The sequence below is a fragment of the Rattus norvegicus genome, chromosome 6 (genome assembly GCF_021556685.1).
Source record: "Rattus norvegicus strain SHRSP/BbbUtx chromosome 6, alternate assembly SHRSP_T2T, whole genome shotgun sequence".
Classification (NCBI taxonomy): Eukaryota; Metazoa; Chordata; class Mammalia; order Rodentia; family Muridae; genus Rattus; species Rattus norvegicus.
The window spans coordinates 98714214-98735371 of NC_141539.1; the positions used below are offsets into that span (position 1 = coordinate 98714214).

At 47.2% G+C, this 21158-nt stretch overlaps 1 protein-coding gene across 4 annotated transcripts in view; it reads left to right on the plus strand.

Annotated features, from left to right (window-relative positions):
* Prkch (protein kinase C, eta) overlaps positions 1-21158 on the plus strand; it is a 198970-nt gene that overhangs the window by 102404 nt on the left and 75408 nt on the right. For all 4 annotated transcript variants that reach the window (NM_031085.2, XM_087554889.1, XM_087554886.1 and 1 more), the window contains 7 exon segments: positions 2953-3103; positions 4425-4459; positions 7799-7887; positions 9469-9598; positions 11648-11775; positions 13965-14108; positions 14296-14469. In NM_031085.2, coding sequence (NP_112347.1) covers positions 2953-3103; positions 4425-4459; positions 7799-7887; positions 9469-9598; positions 11648-11775; positions 13965-14108; positions 14296-14469 — 851 coding nt within the window.

A 21158-nucleotide genomic window follows, 5' to 3' on the forward strand; every position in this document is an offset into this window, starting at 1 on the left:
CCTCCCAGGGAACCGTAGAGCCTGGTCACTTGGGGATTCCCGATTTGGTAGTGTAGTAAGGAAGAAGTCGGGTGACTTCTGTCCTCAGGTAGCCATTGCCCAACATTGTAGATGTTGTAGGTGTAAAACCTGGCAGAAGTATGGCTTCTATAACCATTATCCTCACAGGGTGCAGGACAGTGCTATATTTTATCTCCTTGAGGCGGAAAACATGAGCGAGAAATAGACTAGGTATAATGGCAGAGACTGCAAATTCCTCACCTAGAGTAGCTGTAATTTTACCTGTGTTTGGGCCTCTGAATGCCCAACTTCTATCCAAGTTCATTTTGGCTCTTCTCGCATTTTCTTCTTCAGACTGCCTAATGTAGACTTCCCCTCCGTCTGCTATTAGTGCATGTTGGTGTATAAAACGGGGTCATTTCCATGCACGACTATAAGACACTTGGGATGTACTGACCCCTTCCGCGACTCATACTCATTGCTAGTAGTGTCCCTTTTGTGTCCATGTGTTTTTAGATTATTTTAAATGTAAGAATTTTTAAAATTTTAGGGTCTTGCTTTGTTGCCCAGATGTTCCTCAGTGGTCTGGGCTCAAGCAGACCTCTTCCTTCAGCCTCCAGGGTACCTGGGACCATAGGTGTCCCTTAGCACCTAGCTGACCCAGCTTCTCCTGGAAAAGGTTGTAGTACTTATACCTAAATTCACTGTGTGTTCTTGCTTACTGGCATATTTTTTATATAAAGCCAAAAGTCCTTTGAGTGGATTGCCGAATATAAGAAAGTATACATTTAAACTTTGAAAGGTATTAGTCCTTACTCCTAAATCGTTCTGAAATAGCTTCTGTTTTTAATGCCGTGACTGTTGCTTCGTGCTGAGTGCTTGGAAAGCGTTCGTCATTACCTGTTCCTGGAAGGCACTAGGAAGACAGTGTTGCCTGTCTGGTACATAGGCGTGCTGAGGCTTTGTACCAAGAATATTCCATACATCCTGGACAGTTCAGGACCCCAGTTTATCCTCCTACCAACCACTGTGAGCGCGCACACAAGTCTCTTCATATTTATGAATTTAAAGGTAGAGCATGATTTAGTTTTGTTCTTAAGTGCCTATCACACACAGGATTCAACATCTGCACATGCATATTGGCCATCTGTACAGTTTTAAAATTCTTTTATAATCTCTACCTTATTTTTTTTACAAGATTGTTCACTTGTTTTCCTACTGGTTCCTTCAAGTTCCTCCCTCTCTCCTTCCCTCCCTCTCTCCTTCCCTCCCTCTCTTCCCTAGGGTCTAGGGTATTCTATCAGTTGCTTTCCCATCAAGCTGTATCTCTAGTCCTCTTTTTAACCTTTTATTTGGAGTCAGGATCTCACTAACTAGCCCAGATTAGGTTTGAATTCACCCTATACCCTAGGCTGGTCTTGAACTTGTGAGCCTCCTGGCTCAAGCTTCCAACTAGCTAGATTTCAGGCCTGTGCCACTATGACAGACAGGCTGATTTCTATATGTCTTATGTAGTAACCCTCTCCCTTGTATTACAAGCCACTTTTCTCTTTAGTTTGTTCCTATCAACTATTTGCTGTGTGTGTTTTGCCAAGCAGAACTTTACATTTCTGATTGTGAATCTGTTCATCTTTTAAGGCATGAAGGGTTGGCTACCCTTCTTCTGTCCTAGGAGTATAATCTTTTCGATGCTTTCTTACATTTCTACAATTCCTTAATTATATTTATTTGAGATGGACTCAATTGGGTTTTGTCACTTTGACAGGAACCTAGACATAACAAGGAAGAGATAATTTGAAATAAGATGCCTCCAGAAGGCAAGTTTATAGAGCATATTTTTGATTAGTGATTGATGCAGGAGGGCCCAGCCCACTGTGGTTGGGGCCATCCCTGGACAGGTGGTTTTAGGTGGAATCAGAAAGCAGACTGTGCAAGCCATGAGGAGCAAGCCAGTAAGCAGCACCCTCCATGGCCTCTGCCTTCAGCTCCTGCCTCCAGGTTCCTCCCCTGTTTGCGTGCCTGCCCTGGATTCCCTCAGGAATAGAGTGTGACCTTAGCTGGAGCAAACCATTTTCTCCCCAAGTAGCTTTCAGTCATGGTGTCCTATCATATTAATAGACACCCTAACTAAAATCATTTTATACACTGAGAACAGTTCCAGCCAGACAGCAAACTCTGGTGTCCTGCTACACCAGAGGGTGATGTCGTTAATAATCTTGTGTCATATTAACCACCTAGCTGTAAGAAGGGTTTTGAATGTTCTCATCATGAAGAAATAGCTGAGATGATGGGTAATCTATGCATACTCTGTCGAGCAGCTCCCCGGGAATAAACTATATCTAAGCATGGTTCTATGATCCATAGAGTCGCTCACTGTCTGTCAGTCTTCTAGTCTAGATTTTAAAAATCATTATTATTAAAAATCACTATCCTCACCTAGTTTCTTACATTTTCTTTATACCAGCTATTTATTTCAGAAGCATCCTGAGGATGTAAGCTGGCTTTACATGTCATGTCTCTGCACATGTTGGGGAAAGCCTAGTTAGTATGATGACTTGGAAAACACCCACTATCCTTAGATGCTACACGGTTTGCAAGGACTTCAGATTAGAAGCCACTATTTCTGTCTATCAGATTGGAAAAATTCGAACCCACCACAGGTTACTTTCACCTAATCCAGATTGACATCGGAGGGTCCCAGATGAGTCAGCCCCCCCCCCCATCTCGGTTGTGGGCTGGCAGAAGTGAGGACTAAATTGGTTAACCAAAGAACCCCAGAGTTCCTCCCGTCTCTACCCCTACTCCTCCAGAGCTCAGATTACAGACCTGTGTTATTATGCCCAAGCTTTTTAAGAGGGCCCAGGGGATTTGAACTCTGGTCCTGATGCTTGTGTGATGAGTACTTCATAAACCATATCCTCACCCCATGCTTTCCTTTCTTGTAACACACAGCCACTCTCCAGAGAGACCGCATCTTCAAGCATTTTACCAGGAAGCGCCAACGGGCTATGCGAAGGAGAGTCCATCAAGTCAACGGACACAAGTTCATGGCCACATACCTGAGGCAGCCCACCTACTGCTCTCACTGCCGGGAGTTCATCTGGTGAGATGGCCTGCTTCCCCCAGCCCCATCCCTTGGTCTTGCTGTTAGAGGCTTCTTTGGCTCCTGTGTGGGTTTCAGGAGAAAAACGTATGGATAAGTAGGACCATTCTTCAGATCTGACTTTTAACTCCTCAGTCCATATGTTGACCCTCTTTGAGCGAGTTTAATCCCACTACTAAAGTAAAACAACAAAACCAAGTAATTTTCCGACCCAAATCTTAGATATTGTTCCGTATACTGGTTACTTCATTGAAGATGCTAATGAATGCAAAGGCATGAATCAGAGAGAGGGATAAATTAGAAAACCTGGCTGAGGAGAAAGGAAAATTAACAGTATTGCTTCACAGAAGATATGGATCATGTGATCAGTTATGGGCACTAATTGTGGTGAGAAAGCCTAATTCTCAGTGGCGTCCAGACACACGGCATATAGTGGAAGGCCATAGTGTCTAGTAGTCCTCTATCACAGTCTAACCTCAGGAATTAGGAACTGATGTAATTGAAGGTTGAGAAATTCTAAAGACTTGGGGCAATGTCCTAGAAGATGTAAGCCTGAGCAAGCAGTGGCAAGTCTATAGCAGAAAATAAATGAGCAATAATTACCTTCAGAGCGAGTAGAGGGTGAGCACACTTATGGCATTTGTAAACAGAAGTGCAACCCCCAACCCCAACACACACGCATGCACACGCGCGCGCACACACACACACACACACACACACACACACACACACACACAGTCTGTCATAGAACACATCAGGGTGAGTCATAAATCAAGCTATGGGCACAAAGAAGATGGTGGCGCCATGTCTGCCCCCCTGTGGACTTCAGTGGGAGGTGCACAGATAAGACAAGGGATAGTGGCCAGGTTAGCAGCAGCAGCAGCAGCAGCAGCAGCAGCAGCAGCAGCAGCAGCAGCAGCAGCGTGCGTGCGTGCGTGCGTGCGTGCGTGCGTGCGTGCGTGCGTGCGTGCGTGTGTGTGTGTGTGTGTGTGTGAATAGAAGAGCTCCTGGCTGAGTTGAGCCTCCTCCACATGGCTTGCTTTTCACTAAGGATTTAGGAGACAGCTGAAGGTAGGAGGACCTGGAACGCTCATCACCTCCTGTTTATATCACCAGAAGCGTCTAATCCATCAGCCAGTGTTCTTTGTGCCTCCTGGTAGTAAACAAGGGCTCAGAACAGCACACTGTCCATGCCTCTTCCACGAAGAGGTGTTTTTCATAAGGGACCAGAGAACACACTTCTTCTCGAGAACTATAATTATAGATGTTATTGCGAAACCATTTGACTGACAGTCATTTTTTTCCCTTTTGTCTTGAACAGGGGAGTATTTGGGAAACAGGGTTATCAATGCCAAGGTAAGAAAAACATGTTTACGACCATGTCTAATTGTGTTTCTTTGTGAAAATGTGATATTACCCGCAGAAAACAGGCCAGGCTACCTCCCATCAGTACCGTGAGAACTCTACGTCACATGGCACCTGTGTGGCACTCTAGTTCTTACCAGATGTTTTTGACTATAGAGAGGGAATCTGTACATTTCAAAAGTCAGGACACCCAGAAGAGCTTTGCAGCTTAAAGTTTGCTCTTCAGGAACCCAAGAGGGCTACGCAGGAGTACCAAGGCGTGCAAGGGTGAGCATGCCCTTGAGTCTTGAAGACAAAGTCTTGGTTTTCACGTTGCACTGTTGACAAAGTGAGAAGTCTCGTGCTGTGTGCATGTCACCTGCCTAGGGAATGGATGTGCTTGTCCAGATTAGCTTTATCTTCTTAGCTTTCTGGTTCTAGAATTAAAAACGAGGAACTGGAGATTTGGTTCAGTGGTTAAGAGCACCTGTTGCTCTTGCAGTGGACACAGGGTTGAGTCTTGAGCACCCATGAGGCTGCCCATGCTGTGTGCCACTCCACTTTAGAGGATATGATGCCCTCTTCTGGCCTCCAGGGGCACTACCTGCTTATGGTACAAAAATATACACACAGGCCAAACACCATAAACAAAAAATACAAATTAAATACGTTTTTAAAATGAGATATTAGCATGTACCAGGCCATGGTCTTGATACCTAGCCCAACAAACGAACGAACGAACGAATGAATGAATGAATGAATGAATATGAGAAAAAAACACAATTAAATATAGTTCATTTTCATAATTCTAAGGTAAAGTCAACTTAGCATTCTTGCAGACTTAAAATTAAGTAAATTCAAAGCATGAGAGCGGCCTCCTTCCATTGGGGGTGTGGGCTGGGTCCACTCGGCCTTTCACGGGTCTCCTTTTCTGATGGCCTGAGTGTGGTCAGTCTGTACCTGTAGCGTTGGGCATCTTGACCTTCAGTCTGCCGGTGACTGGTAACAGCACCATGTATCTGCAGAGCTAGTTTACGTGTAAGTAAGGAAAATCCTCCTTCTGTTCTGGAGGAAGCAAGGCAATGTGTTTTTCCACGTAGGAGAACTGATCGAGACATACTCTTGAATCTAATTTTTGCTTTCATGGATGAAAATTCCACAGAATTGTCAAAGTTAGGGAAAGAGAGCATGTAAATTAACATAGCGATTGTAACTGACCTGAAAATGCAAATTCAGCCCCAAGTGAGCAGAAAACTCTCAAGGTAGGTTGATAATGGCTTTTAGCCTGGACCTGTCTAATATAGGGGTGTGCCCTCTAGTGATAGATCCATCGTATACATTCCTATATAGATTGAGACGCTCTAGATATACTTGGGTCTAACAGATTAAAATGTATGACTTCAAGGTTGTGGTTTTTTCTCTCAGCAAAATGCTGGGACATTTGAGGGCTGACTTTGAGTGGGGCACCTGCTCTTTAAAGAACAGGAAAAAACATTAGTCAGGAGGCGTGAGAAGGTTTTGTTTGCATCTCACCGAAGGACATAAAACCCAACCCCTGGTAGGAGAGAAGGATGCTGGGCCCACCCTCATCAGAAGCACAGGGTGATGTTTCAGACAAGCAGTCATGAGACTGAAGAAATGGTCAGAGCTAGAAAGGCCGGGTGCAGTGGTAACCAGGCCAGTTCTCCAGAAAGACATGTTTGTGGTTGGCGTGTACATACATGTACATACAGTGGGCAGGAAAGCCTGTGAGAACAAGGCCCTTGGATCACACCGGAAGTAGACAGGCCTACTGTTGAAGCTGCTCTTCCGGTCATTGCTAGTCAGGCAGAAAAGCAGTGAGGCTTTGGTTGATTTAAACAGCACTGTCACAATGTGATCAAACTGACATTCACGGAATGACCAGCCAGCAGCAGCAGACAACACATTCTTGCTAAGCTCACATGGAGCATTTACCAACAGAAAACACACAGGCTCAGCAGGGAGGAGGCTGTTCCTATGCAGCCTGAGAACCTGAAGCTGAACCCAGGATTCCACTAGGTGGCAGGAGCAATTCAGAGCTGTCCTGTGGATGGCACACACACACACACACACACACACACACACACACACACACACACACACACACACAAACACTTATTCACACACTCATGCACACTCATACACACACTCCTACAACACACACTCATACACACACACACTTACACTCCTACACACACGTGCACACACTTATACACACTCTTACAACACACACTCACACACACCTACACTCCTACACACACACGTGCACACACACTTATACACACTCTTACAACACACACTCACACACACTTACACTCCTATACACACTTACACACGTGCACACACACTTATACACACTCTTACAACACACACTCACACACACTTACATTCCTTTACACACGTGCACACACACTTATACACACACCCTTACAATACACACTCATACACACACACACACACACACACGCACACACGCACATGCACCTTGAACTCACAGATCTCCACCTGCCTCTGCCTCCCGAGTGCTGGGATTAAATTCACTTCCACCATGTCCAACTACTTGCTCATTGCGCCCTGATAAGGCTGAAAATGGGAAAGCCTTGTGTTGGAGTTCTAAATAATTCGGGCAGCTGTTGAGCCATTCTGCAAATGTTTATTCAGTCGCCTATTCAGCACCCGGCAGTATGCAGGGAATTCTGGGCAGGCCTCAGCCCCATGTGGAAGATTTGAGGTAGGAGGCAGTCTGAGGAGCTGTAGGAAATCAGAGGAGAGGCAGTTTTGGGTCTAGAGAGGGGCAGATACAGGCTATTTTCTTGGGTGAGACATTCTTAGGGTTTTATCTTGTCATAAGTGTTAGACGCAATTACCAGGCGAGTGGGCTGTCTTAGACAGAGAGGCAGAGAAAGACCATATGGTCAGTTTTTATTGAATCAGATAGATCTCAGAGGAGAATCATGTCAAGTAGCATGGGTGGCCTCTGAGGGGTCTGGAACCCTGCTGGCTTTAAACACCATTGATGGAAGTGAGTCGTCACCAGAAGTGTTCAGGCGTGGAGCAGATATGACCAGGGTCATACTGTGAAAAGATTCCTCTGAGGGTGGGTGCAGGATGGGATGCAGTGGGGAAGGACAGGATGGCAGACGGCTTGAACGTAAACAAAGGCCTTGCTAGCATGGTGTCAGCAGATGGAGGAAGGATGAGGGCACTGCCTGCAGGATGTGGCCAGGCATCCGAGCCAAGTTTCTGGCATGGGCAGCTTTCGTTGACTGCTGCAACTGGCTGTCCTGGGAGCCTCTGATAAATGTGTAATTGCTGGATTTAATTTCCCAGTGTGCACCTGCGTCGTCCATAAACGCTGCCATCACCTAATTGTTACAGCCTGCACTTGCCAAAACAATATTAACAAAGTGGATGCCAAGGTAAGAGTGCTGGTTTGCTGACTAAGCACCATTCTCTCTGACCCCCCCCCCCACTCCTCCCTACTCACCCCTCCCCACAGTCCTCCCATAGTCCTTAGGATGCCTAATGGTGCTGCTGGGATTTATATGGTTCTTTTGTAGTCTGACCTCACTTTGCATAGCAGTCACTTTGCCTCACTTCCACACAGTGCCTACCCAGAACGACCCATACTAACATGGCTCATAACTACCCACAGTAACCTGTACTAACAGGAGAAAGGGGGTTACTTTGACTCGTGATTTTAGATGCTTCAGACTGTCAGAAAGGGGAGAGCTCTACAGAGCAGAACCGTTCCTAGCAGAGTAGAGGAGACACTGATCCTGAAACTTAGGGCCGTGGGGTATTGCCTACAAAATTCTGTCACCGAGAATGGACTTTTTAAAAAAGCTAGATCCCATCTCTCAGTGACTCTGTAGCCATGCTAAATGAAACCACTGGCTGGGGACCCTTGAATTCTGAACATAAGCTTGTGAGAAATACTTAGCATTCAGAGCCTGACGCCTTGCAGGGACCCAATCAGTGTTCAGCTCAGCGAGCTGCATGTACCACTTGCACTGTTCTAGAGAGGATTCTGGTTGGGGGAAGAGGCCTGAGCTTGTAGAGCATCTGGATTTTCCATTAGTGATCCCCTCTCAGCCCAGGCCTGATCCACAGCCTCTGTGTGCATCAGTCTGAAACACCGGTGCCTCACTCGTGTGTATCAGCAGCAGTTAAACAGAATTGTCAAGTGTGTCGGCTGTGTGTAACGCTTGCTAAGCAAAGGGACACCAGACCTCCTTCAGCCCCGTAGGGACTCCAGAGAAAGGTCCATGTGTGTAAGTTTCCGTTGCATTTCCCTGGGATGAGCACATGTTCTAAATTCCAGAGGGAGAAAGCAGGGGGAGTGTTGCTGACCCGGAGTGGACTTGCAGACGCTTGGGAAAGTGCAGCTTGGGGACTCATGTCAGTGAGCATGTGTGATAGGGAAACACACAGGGAGATAGGAACTGCGGCTCATAAAGGAAAGAGGCCAGGAAAGTCCAGAGAGAAGCAGTCATTGTCCTACCCTTCCTTGTGCTGCACCTGTAGTTTTTCCTTCAGTTTGTGATGCTGACCAGAGAGTGTATGTCAAGGAGGAACATGAGAAGTGACACAGAAGAGGCCATTACGTTGGCACTCACATAATCTACATGCAAATGCCAGACAATTGCTGGAAGGGCTGAATGAGGTGGCCACTGTTGGGTCACTGTGGAATGGTTTCATTCTGCGACCCTGGGTCTTCTGTGTGACGCAGAGAGCATTGTGATGCCAATATAAAAGATGAAGGAAATGTTAATTTCTCCTTCTGTCTTCAAATGGTGAATGGCCCAACACGTACCTGTATCTTAGTCCTGTCTGATTCACTAACAAAATGCGCTAAGACCCCAATAGCAGAAACTGAGTATAGTAAAATAATATACCCAGCTCGGGTGTCATCATAATCCTCGTCATTGCCACACTGCCACCCAGGTCATCACAAAAGACATTGCTTCTAGAGCTGAGATGTCCTCCTCTTCCCCCAGATCGCAGAGCAACGGTTTGGCATCAACATCCCACACAAGTTCAACGTTCACAACTACAAGGTGCCCACGTTCTGCGACCACTGTGGCTCCCTGCTCTGGGGGATAATGCGACAAGGACTTCAGTGTAAAAGTAAGGAGCACTGGCTTTCTCCTTCTCCGTGACAGCATCGTACTGTAAGCCTTTGAAGCTCTGTGGGTTTATAATCTGAACTGGGGCTAATGGTTTACATATTAATACCTGAGTTGTGTCGGTTGGGCTGGAGCACATGTAAAGAGAACCGTGTCGGACCCCTAAAATAATATAGATTAAACTAGATGTTAAATCTCAAGACCTACCATGCTAGTTGTTAGCTGAGTGTATGCTTTTAAGAGGCATTTGAAAAAGAGATCTGAAAATGGCCTCCCTGAGGGAGGGAAGGTGGGAGGAGGTACAGGTGAATGGCCAGAAGAGAAGGTTTGGGTTTTAAGTAAGAATTGGCTCTCACCAGAAGCAGGCAGTAGTTGAGTTGTTGCATTGGCAGGAGCTGTGTGGGTTATCTGCAAGAGTCCTGTGATGTGACTGAAGAAGCTGGCAGGGCAAAGAGCGAGAGCCGAGGCTTTGATGGTGGCTGGCACCTCACCAACTGCACCCAGCGCTTTTGGGAGCTCTTGGCTTTTCAAAGGCTACACGTGGGGTGAAGGGCAGCGCCTGTTTTGTTAGGGGTTGTAGAGCTATTGGCCTGGAGTCCTTTCCCATCAATATGCGATCATCTGGCTTTCTTGGGGTTCACCTGAAGCCTTGGGAGACACACACTAGGATGACAACTTTTGTTGGCTGTCTGGGACAGTTAAACTGTCTTGTCAACAAAAAGAACCGAATTCTAGCAAGGTGTAGTGACTCGTGCCTCTCACCCCAGCACCCTAGGAGGACCCTCAAGGGTTGGTCTACATAGGGAGGTGCAGAGCAGCCTCAGGTACAGAGTAAGGAGAAAACCAACATAGACAGCGCATCTCTCGGCCCCTGTAGCATCGTCTCTCATTCACCGGCAACAGCGGCAAGCCGAAGTGAAGCAGCATCTTGGCCGAGGGGTTGCTTGAACCGCTTCTGGCTAGGAGACAGATCCATGCATGAGGCTCCTCTGCGTACCTCTGTCCCCAGGTACCCAAAGGCAGCAGACCTGCGGTGGCTTGGCTCCTGTGACTTTTGTTTGTATTGTCACAGGGTTTTTCTAGAGGCCTTTGCAGCTCGTCTCTCTACATACCAATCAATTTCCGGTGGAGCTAATGGAGCTCAAGCTTCAGGGCCTCTTTGCTTCTCGCAGCGTTCTTTTTTATAGAGAAAGCTTCCCAAATGACAAACTCAATCCCCATAGCGTCTAGATCGTTCTGTGCCTCCAAAGACGGAGTGACTCCATCAAAGAGACATTTGTCCCATATGGCTTCAGCCGGGCCTTCCATCGCAGGACCCACTTCAAGAAACATGGCAGTAGTCTATTTCCCCAGACTAAACCTCGGAGCTGTCGTGGTCACGGGAGCTTCACAGATACATGAATCGTGGCTCACTTCCCCAAATGTCATTTACCCTGACCTTCAAACACTTTAAAGTTTGCTCTCGTTTTTTTTCCTTCCCTATAAAACAGTTAGAACCACAGCCCTACTGGATATGCTCTGTGGGCTATGAGTATCATCCAGCCACCGCAGAACCCAGAAAGAAGCTGCACAAACCCTTCAGAAACCCCTTCCCACCTTGTTTGAACAGTGGTGAAGCTGCAGCCTGGAGGCTGCTGCCTTAATTCACTGGCGAGAGGGAGTGAAGTCAGTTAGCAGGATTCTTCATTATCTAATCGCCTGTGATTGTCTCTGAGAGAAGCATCCTCACCTCCGTTTCATATCTTGCCGCCAGAGCAGCAGAGACTGTTACACGTGATCCAGATAGTCTATCCCATCAAGCCTCGGTGGAGAGAGCAGAAATCTATTATTCGAAGCCTGCTATTCTTTCCTGTTCGAGGATTTCTGCCTCTGCACACATCAGAAGTAGACAAAAATGTCAGGGCTTGTTCTAAGCGTGAGTTTGATCTCAGGAGGTCACGTTGCCAGCCCACACCATCTTTTCGTCACAGTCCTTAAGCTACCGATGTTCTCTGAAGGCACCTAGTGCCTGGCTCTTTGGTGACTCTGGCTTCTGTTTTCTCCCCTCCAGTATGTAAGATGAACGTACATATTCGGTGTCAGGCGAACGTGGCCCCAAACTGCGGGGTGAACGCCGTGGAGCTTGCCAAGACCCTGGCAGGGATGGGTCTCCAACCCGGAAATATTTCTCCAACCTCGGTGAGCCCTTTGCCTCCGGTTGTGTATCGTAGGTTGAAAGTCATTCGGGAGTGGTGGGCTTGAACGAGAGTCCAGGGGGACACAATCCCAGCAAATACACTGAACAAGTCTACGGTGCTTACAAGAAGCATTTTGTCTCACAAACTAGAGTCTATACAGCTCTGGCAAGAAACAGTGAGCATGCATGTGTATCATGAAGGAAGAGAAAGGACTGTCCCCTCCCCCCTTTTAAAATCAGCTTCCCACCAATCTGGTCTGGTAAGAAACTCAGAATCCAGATGCCTGGGGTAGCGCGCCTGGCTGGTGGCCAATCTGGACAGCTGGTCAGTAGCCACAGGCCTCAGCTTCCTTATCTCTGGCGGGACTGAAGGTGCCAGTGCCAGGTTCTCCACTCCCCTGACTGCAGCCTGTGTCTAGGGTTTCGAGTTCATCTTTTGCATTCTGCAGCAGCCACCTCCTTCCTCAGGACACTCGGGAGTGGGTGGAGTGGTTTGGTTGCCCTGGCTGTGTTTTGTCCTGCAACCTCCCTAAGTGACGTCCAACTGATGCTGTCCATCAGAGCCTTGGCTGCTTCTTAAATCTGAGTGTTGTCTTTCTGGTCCATGTCCTTGGAGGCTGGCAAGTAGCCATGTCTGGATGGCCGTGAGGTCTGGAGGCAGGCTGTGTGACAGTCCCAGAATGGACAGTGCCTCCTTCTCTTTAAAACCAAGTGTCTTTAGTGCTATGGTATTGAATAGTGGGGAAGACGGATCTACCCGTCGACAACTCATCTTTAAAAAGAGAGAATTATAAGTAACCAGAGAGGAAATGGGTTAAAAAAAAGATTAGGGGACTCTGGCTTTGAGTTTTTATCTCTAACCAAGAGTGATGGTTAAGGAAGTAAATTTAAGCTGGGACTACTCTTCTATCTTTGAAACGTATACAATACATTTGAAGGAAGATTCATAAAACTGCTGTATTTTAAATATAAGCCATTTTATTGTTTTGTTATGTCTGTTTCATGGGGTTAAATATATGAGCCTTGAAGGTTCAGGCTGTGGCACAGTTGGCTAATTTTCAGCATTGCGTGTAAGTCTCTCTAGGGCCTAGAGTCGAGACCCATCCTTTTTAACTAGTTCAGAATTCATATTCTTAGAGTTGGGGAGTAGCTTAGTGGTAATGTGCTTGTCTAGCATGTATGGAGCTGTGGGGTCCATTCACGGCACCTCAAAGGGCAAACACAAAAACAGCCTCCTGGAGGCTGGAAAGGTGGCTCAGCAGTTAAGAGAGAGTTCTGCTCTCCAGAGTGCAACTTTTAGCATCTGTGTCAGACGGTTCACCACCACCTACCTTCAACTCCAGGGATCTAAAACCCTCTTCTGGCCTGTATGACTCTGGCATACATCTGCAGATGCCTACACACACACACACACACAATTAAAAACAAATAGTCTTAGAAGTAGTCTTGCATTCTCAAAATAATAAATTTAAAGATGTAAAAAGCCAGTGTGATCATTTAAAAATAATACTGTGTACAATAAGATATTAATTTAGTCATTTTAAATTTTAGTATGAGGGGCTGGGGATTTAGCTCAGTGGTAGAGCGCTTACCTAGGAAGCGCAAGGCCCTGGGTTCGGTCCCCAGCTCCGAAAAAAAGAACCAAAAAAAAAAAAAATTTTAGTATGAAAATGTCTACCTTTGTACATTATTTTTAAATTATATTCTGAGAGAAGGCTGCTGGGATTTTAGGTACTTAACATTTACTCGTCACAATTATCGTCCTTCTGACTTTACACTGAATTATATTTATATAATTTAAGTTTTTGTATTAAAAAACATATTCTTGTCCTGCTGCTGAGAATCTGAGCAAGCATGAAAACCACCCTTTGCATGAAGTGGCCACTAGGTGACTCTCCTAGAATTGACTGCTCTGTGGTGAAGCCATTGGGGCAGCAATCACAGTGACCAGCCTAAGGCACTGGCATCTTCATTTATACACAAGCTTAGACATTTTCTCCACACAGCAGTGCCTACAGAGCAGAAGTGGATGGCGGGGTAGTCTTCAGCTGAAGAAACTGAACCTCTTCCCGGGACTGGCCTCTCCACATGCTGGGCAGAGTCTGAGGCTGCTAGCCACTAGGGAGGTCTCCCCCATCCATACCCACCTTGAGCTCACAGCGTAATTTCTACATCCCGCCCCCTCTTGCAGAAACTCATTTCCAGGTCTACGCTGAGACGGCAGGGGAAGGAGGGCTCCAAAGAAGGAAATGGGATCGGTGTTAATTCTTCCAGCAGATTCGGCATCGACAACTTTGAGTTCATCCGGGTGTTGGGGAAGGGGAGCTTTGGGAAGGTGAGTCTGGGCTTTGGCCGGCTGGATCGAAGTAACAAGCATGTTGTGTATGTGTGCTGTCTGTCTGTCTGTCTGTCTGTCTGTATGTATGTATGTATGTATGTATGTATGTATGTGGGGCCTTCTCACGTGTACCCACACCCTCAACCCTCTAGTCTCCCTCATGCTCCCTCCTGCTTTGCCCCAGGTGATGCTCGCCAGAATAAAGGAGACAGGAGAGCTGTACGCTGTGAAGGTGCTGAAGAAGGACGTCATCCTGCAGGATGACGATGTGGAATGCACCATGACTGAGAAGAGGATCCTCTCCTTGGCCCGCAACCACCCCTTCCTCACCCAGCTCTTCTGCTGCTTTCAGACTCCTGTGAGTGTGGCCGGTACTCCCCACTATGAGCATGACAGGTCCTCCCCATGGGCCCCGGTGACTGTGATGGTGCTCCCTGCCTCAGAGCCTCCTGTCTCACAGTGATGAGCTAATAGCGAGATGTTGAAGATGTCAGGGAGTTGTCTGGAGTAGTCCCTCAAGGCATCAAGGCACCGGCCATTTCTGACGACCTGGGCATGGGTGATAGAAACAAGTACATTAACCCCTTCCTTTGTGCTGTCCCATGGAAGGCTCACCTCAACGGTTGTGTTCCCTGGTATTGAAAAGGTCTTCATACACAAGTTTCCTACAGTAGAGAGGTTACAGAAGTCTGATGGTAGAGCAAATGTCATGAGTTATCTTGATGAGTTTGGCTGTGGTTCTTGTCTTAAGTTCTGGACAGGCTTGAACCTCAATGAAAGAGTGGAAAATTGAATCTAGAAGGACCCTGAAGGTTTGGTTCATCCCAAGACCTTGTTCCTGGCTGTAAAGACTCTCTCCCTGGCACCTTCACTAGTCTTGGGATTTGATGGCCTATGATGTTAAGAGTAGCAATATCAGGTGCTTTTTGTTGCAGTCAGTAGGATGCTGAGCTAATGATGGTTAAATCGTGGTGCACTTGGTTCATTTGAACAGTAGTTCATGTTAATCCACACAGCGTAAAGTCTGGTGGTGATCGCTGGGATTGGACCCTTGCCCAGGGCCATTAGGCATGTCATATGCTTGGTGGCTCACAGTACTGGGTGAACCTTTGTACATCACACTTTCATAGGACAGCATCCAAAACAGAGGCCATGAGGTAGCATGGGCCACTCTCCTTCCTTGGTCTGTTAAGTCATCTTTTATTAGCAGCAGGAGCTGGGAGAGGAGCTACCTCACCAAGATGAGCCAGTGAGTCAAAACTGTCTTACACTAACTCTGGTCCATTCTCTGGTCAGGTCAAGGTCTGCTGCCTTTCTAGAATTGGGTCCACCACTAGGCTTCTCTAATCAGCAAAGAGGGAAGGTGACCTCTAAGAAAGCACCGGGGTTCCAACAGATGGGGTAGATTTCACTGCTGTTTGGGATACTGAACCCTGGTCGAGCCCTTCAGCTGTGCTGCCATCGGGGAACCTGAGGTGCTGGGGGAACACACAGGGGCATCCCACCTTATGGGTGATGGAGATTAACAGCTAAGCTGAGGCCATAAGTGAGACTTGGAAACTGCTGGCAAAGAGGATGCTCCCCACAGTGGGTAACAGCTCCCACAGAGCTGGGCTGAGGTGGACATCCATTGTGAACAAAGCTTAGTAGGTATGTGACTCTAGAGCTGAAGCCAGCTTGACTGTGACGGCGCAGGACTGTGCCTTCAAAGACCAGGCTGTGGAATGCAGCAGGAAACCTGGGAAGAAACTGATGTAGCAGAATGACAGGCCAGGTTTAATCCTAGCAAGCCAGCTTCTTTAATAGATAGCCTATGTGTCCTCCACGTGTCTTTGTTCTGACTGTCAGGGGAAGCCTTTCAAGGAGCTTTTGGTGTATAAAATTCTGGAAAGTTCTGCAGAGAATATGGAGCAGTTGAGAGCACTGGTTGCTCTCCCAGAGGGCTCAGGATCGAGTCTCAGTAGCCACATGGTGCATAACATGGTCTGTCACTCCACTTCCAGGGGTACTGTTGCCCTCTTCGGAACTCTGTCAGGTATCAGGCATGCACGGAGTGCAGATGTAAATGGAAGCGGAACACCCACACACATAAAATAATTAGAAAAGTAAAACTACAAACAAGGCTATGACTTTGACTGTGATTGCACTCATTTTTAAAAGCACAGTTAGAGTAAATCTTGGAGGTTTAGTAGCTGTATAGTATTCTATGTTAAGAACACACTGTGCCAGGCATGGGGGATTATGCTATTAGTCCCAGTTCTTGGGATCCAGATGCAGGAGTCAAACCTCTGGTTTCAAGGCCAACCAGGAAGCCAAGACTCTCTATATTTAGACTCTGTCTGTCTGTCTGTCTGTCTGTCTGTCTGTCTGTCTGTCTGTCTGTCTATTACTTATCTGGTCTTTTATTTCAATCCATCTTGCCACAAGTCCCCTTGTACTTTTATCTTGCATGTTTATAGATCATTTCTACATGACATATTATTGGAGGTAGTGTTGCTCAGGAAACAAGCATTTAAAACTTGGACAGAATCCAATGTTGCCTACCTCTGTGGCCGTTAAAGGCGGCTAGCATTTTATGGTCTGCCTCCTTAGCTCAGTTCTGACAGCCTTGTGTGTACTGTCATATCTAATCTATGCTGTGACCCTATGTAGTAATAAAGTTTCCGTGGGCATAGGGATTCCTAGAACCCAGCTGCTGAAGTCTTCAGTCTTCATTAGCATCTGGGCTTCTCCTTTTTCTTTTCCCTCCTCTTGAAGGTCTGATGTTTGGCCACAAGGTGGCAGTCGTGACTGCAAAGTAGTCTTGATTTCTCACCACCAGAGCAGTGTCCCTCTGGAACAAAGACTGAGGGGGAACGTTCCCGACCTCCGTGTTAGAGGATGAAAGGAGCAATGGGGACCAAAAAGCAAATGAGTTCTTCATGTAGCCAGGTGGAGACAGGGTCTTCATTTCACCCTCTGGGGATTATGGGACTCGAGTGCTCTACTTCAATCTGGAAATACCCTCCGTGTCCACTGTACAGCCAGCTATAAAGGACTGGAGATGTTGGTCACTATGAGGAATGGGCTCTTGGATCACTCTAGCTACTTGACTCTGTAAGCCACGACCCCTCGAGTGAAAGTTGGGTGCTCACCATGACCTTCTTTCCTCTGAGGAGCCCATCTAGTCAGGGCACCACAGTTTTCCCCAAATGGCCTGCCAACTACCATTCATTGGGAGAGTCCTTGTTCCTCTATCATGTCTGACCCTGTGGAATCCCTATTGCTGAAGCCCAGAGATGGGAGGAGCTCACTGAGCGCCTCTTGGTCTGATCGTGTTGGAGACAGGGTTCAGGTATAGGCCAGGCTGACTCTGACCCCTGGGGTCATGTGCAGTCTCACATCAGCTACTGAAGCATCTGCCTGGAGAGATGGAAAAACATCGCCCTCAGGACTGTCCATCCAAGTTCTCCTCAGTGTCCCTCGGTCTAAATGCTGAGTCTGTAATAAAAGCCTTTTCTGCCTCCAAGTCCTGGTCGCAGGATGGAAGTGAGACCTCTGTGAGGATCCAGTGGGAGGGTAAAGAGACTACTCACAGGTCCACAGCAAGGCTGACTGGTGGGCTCCCCAGGCCCCGGAGGATGACAGCCATGCACCTATGGGCACACTGCTGGACTTAACGGGTTATTTGAAAAGGGGGGGGGGAGCTGGAAGGAAGATATATTAAGGGGCCTGGTTAGAGGGAAAGGGAAACAGATATGATTAAAATTCACTGCACACATCTATAGAATTTTCAAGGAATAAAAATCCTTTTTAAAAACTAAGGCTGCTCTGTGATGAACCCACTTCCCCACACCAAGGGCAACCATCCTGGATCTCCCCCTCACAGAAACCGTAAAGTAGGACTTCAGGAGCTCCTTCTGCACCTACCAAAGAGAAAGCAGTATGCAAATTTCAAAAACTAGATACTTTAACAAGTTCTCTGGGTAGGCTTAGGAATCTATAAACTCTTTGGCCCATCTCTCCTTAAATATTACTGTTCCCAAGGTTAGAAATAAGTGAGCAATCTCAGACCTTCTGATGGTGTCAGGAATTCCAACTCTTTGCGAGTAAAGGTCTTTATTGACACCTGTGAAAGCCGTTAGGTCTGCTGGCTTTATTTTCATTGAGTGGCCAACAGAAACAATGTAATCATAAGATCCATGCTGTATGTAAGGATGCTTGATTGGGGGATGGTGTGGTGTGGAGGGTAAAGGCACTGCCTTGGAGCCTGAGGAACTGAATTTGACCCCTGGGACTTACAGAGTGGAAGGAAAGAACTGATTCCCTAAAATTGCCCTCTGATTGCCACGTGTCTACTGTGGCATATGTCCGTCCACATGTAAAGACACACGCACACACGCATGCATGCACACACAAATGTTTTTTAAATGGGTAGATTTTGAAGATGGTTAATATATATATTATTAGTCCATTGCTAATAGTTTTTGATTGACAGCTCCTCACTCCCACCCTCAGCCCCTGGCATCCATCCTTGTTCTCTCTGCTCAGGGGAGTTTTCTTAGATTTGATTTTTCTGTGCCTGGTTTATTTCACTTCATCTTCTCCAGATTCATCCGTGTGGCCACAAATGACAGGGTTTCCTCCCGCCGTAAGGTTGAGTGATGGTTCATTGTATATCTACCCCACGTTTTCTGCGTCTGCCCAGCCATAGCTTTGTCCATTCATCCGTACTGTGAGTAGTGCTGCAGTGAGCGGGGCGTGCCGTTCTCTTTTCAGTTCTCTCTTCAGTCTGCTGACTTCAGGCTTCTTGGGTATAGACTGAGTTCCTAGAATGGTTGGTTGGACCTTATGCATATTCCACCTTAACTCTTGAGGCGTCTCCATATGGACTTGGGCAGTGGTTGACTGACTCCCAGCCCCAGTGTCAGTGCACACGGGCCTTCTTTCCTCCCCGTGTTGCCAGAGCTCAATTCCATTCATCCTTTTAAAGAGCAGTTCCAGCAGGGAAGAGCCTTTACCTCAGGATAGCTTCAGTTTGCATTTCTGTGATGGTTAGTGGCGATCATTTCTCTTAAATGTATCTGTTGAACATTTATACTTCTCGTTTTGAGAAATATCTATTTAGGTCTTTTTCTTTGTTTTAGTTTTTGGAGTTATTTACTTTCTTATCATCCGAGTTAAGTTGAAACAACCTGAGCTTTCGGCAAGGGGAAAACACTTAAACAATGTACTAATTGATGAGGGTTTTCTTCCAGGTATAACACACATCTATAGTCCCAGGCAGGCCATGAGAAGTAGGGTCACTTGAGTCCATAAGTTCCAGACCCACTGGGTCATTAAACGTGTGTGTGTGTGTGTGTGTGTGTGTGTGTGTGTGTGTGTGTGTGTGTATTGTATATCAGACATTGTCATGAGCGCCTGGCGTGTATGATTAATGGCATGTTGTCACTACATAGGACAGCCTTAGTTATCATCTTCGCTTTGTCCGTGGCTTGGGCAAACATGGAAATATTAAGACACTCCCGTAAGCCCAGCACTTTTATGAAACTGTAAAACTAGAAGGTTTCAGGAAAGAATACAGAAACTTACAAAGATGTACAGTTCAGATCAAGACAGGGAACTGGCTCTCCAGTCCCCACAAATGCAGCAGCAGGAAGTGGTGATGAAAACCTCATCAGGACAGTAGCTGAGTGGCAGAGTTACTGGGGTGGTACACAGTTTTCTGTTTTAAACAACAGAGGTAGTGAGAGTAAGGCATTATTTAGCTAGGGAACACTTGGTTACTAGGGACCCCTGTCACAAACCTAGCAGGAGCTCCACTCCTCAGTACTTTGAAGCTAACTTCGCTTCCGGGTCCTTTCATCTTCATTAGGGGCTGTCAGCCTTTTGGCATTTATGGCCAGGAGTGGAGACCCCACTGCCTTCCTTCCACGGGCTTAGTGCTTGAGTAGGAGGGGCTTCCTGTGATATCTGAGCTTCAGAGAGGCAGATAGGTGGGGTAAGAGGCCAGCCAGAGGAGAGGCTGGGTGAGGGAGAAAGGAACAAAGACAGAAAGCAGCCTCCCAGGAAGGGGCAGCAGCAGAGTCAATATTGGTCAGATGCTCCAGTCTTTGTTCAGAGACCCAGTTTATCTGAGCAGGGCTACTGCTTGGAAAACACAGGACGTCCTGGGCCCAAAACCTGGAAGAGGGGTGCACCGAGGTCCCTCCTTACTCCTTAGGGATTTAGCTCTGTTTACATCTGCTTCTCTGGTGGCTGTAGACCACGGGAAGGACAGGACTGGCCCCTTGCTATAGGTTTTCCTCAGAGCCTGGCCTGCTAGACTTCCTGGGATATCCCTGAAGATGGAGCTCGAGGCCGGCCAGAGGGATCTGCTGCTCCTCCCCACCAAGGGGTAGCAGTGTAGCCAAGCCCCAGTTGTGGAAGGAGAGATTGTTGAGCGTCTGTGCACAGGCATAAGGGGCTCTCAGCAGCCGCTAAGTCAGGGAAGTCACTTGGTAACACAAGGGCAAGAGAGCACTGCTTCCTATGTATTTTTCTTTCCGTTATTGTCGCATTAGTAATTAATAAAGCAGAGCGTGTGAATGTGAGAAGGGGGTTGTTCTTCCACCCTCTTTTGAGCCGGTGATGACAATGGAACCTTGAGTTAAAGTTCAGGCTCTCACTTTCCTAGCACCCAGTGCCTTTAAGAAATTCCTTATTCCCCATTTTGCCTAGTTAGGCATCTCCAGTCAAAAAAAGGTACCTCCTCTCTCCCTAGTGGGCGAGGAGCCTCTAGAAGGAGTCCCGAGTGGGGAGGGGGCTGCACACACAGGGCAGAGGCAGTAAGCCACAGCCCACACTCCACGGAATACTGAGCTTCAGGCAGCATGGCTAGTCCTGAGTGTATCCTGAGGTGCTACCATCAGCTGGATTGGGAAGGAGGCACGCCCAGCTCCCATCACGACACTTGCTTCCCGTGCTCTGATGGCTGTGCCATCCTGGTCAAGGAGAAGAGACCCCAAGGCTGCAGAGAGAAGAGGAGACAGAGGAGATGATGATCTGAAGAGGTCCCTGACAGCATCA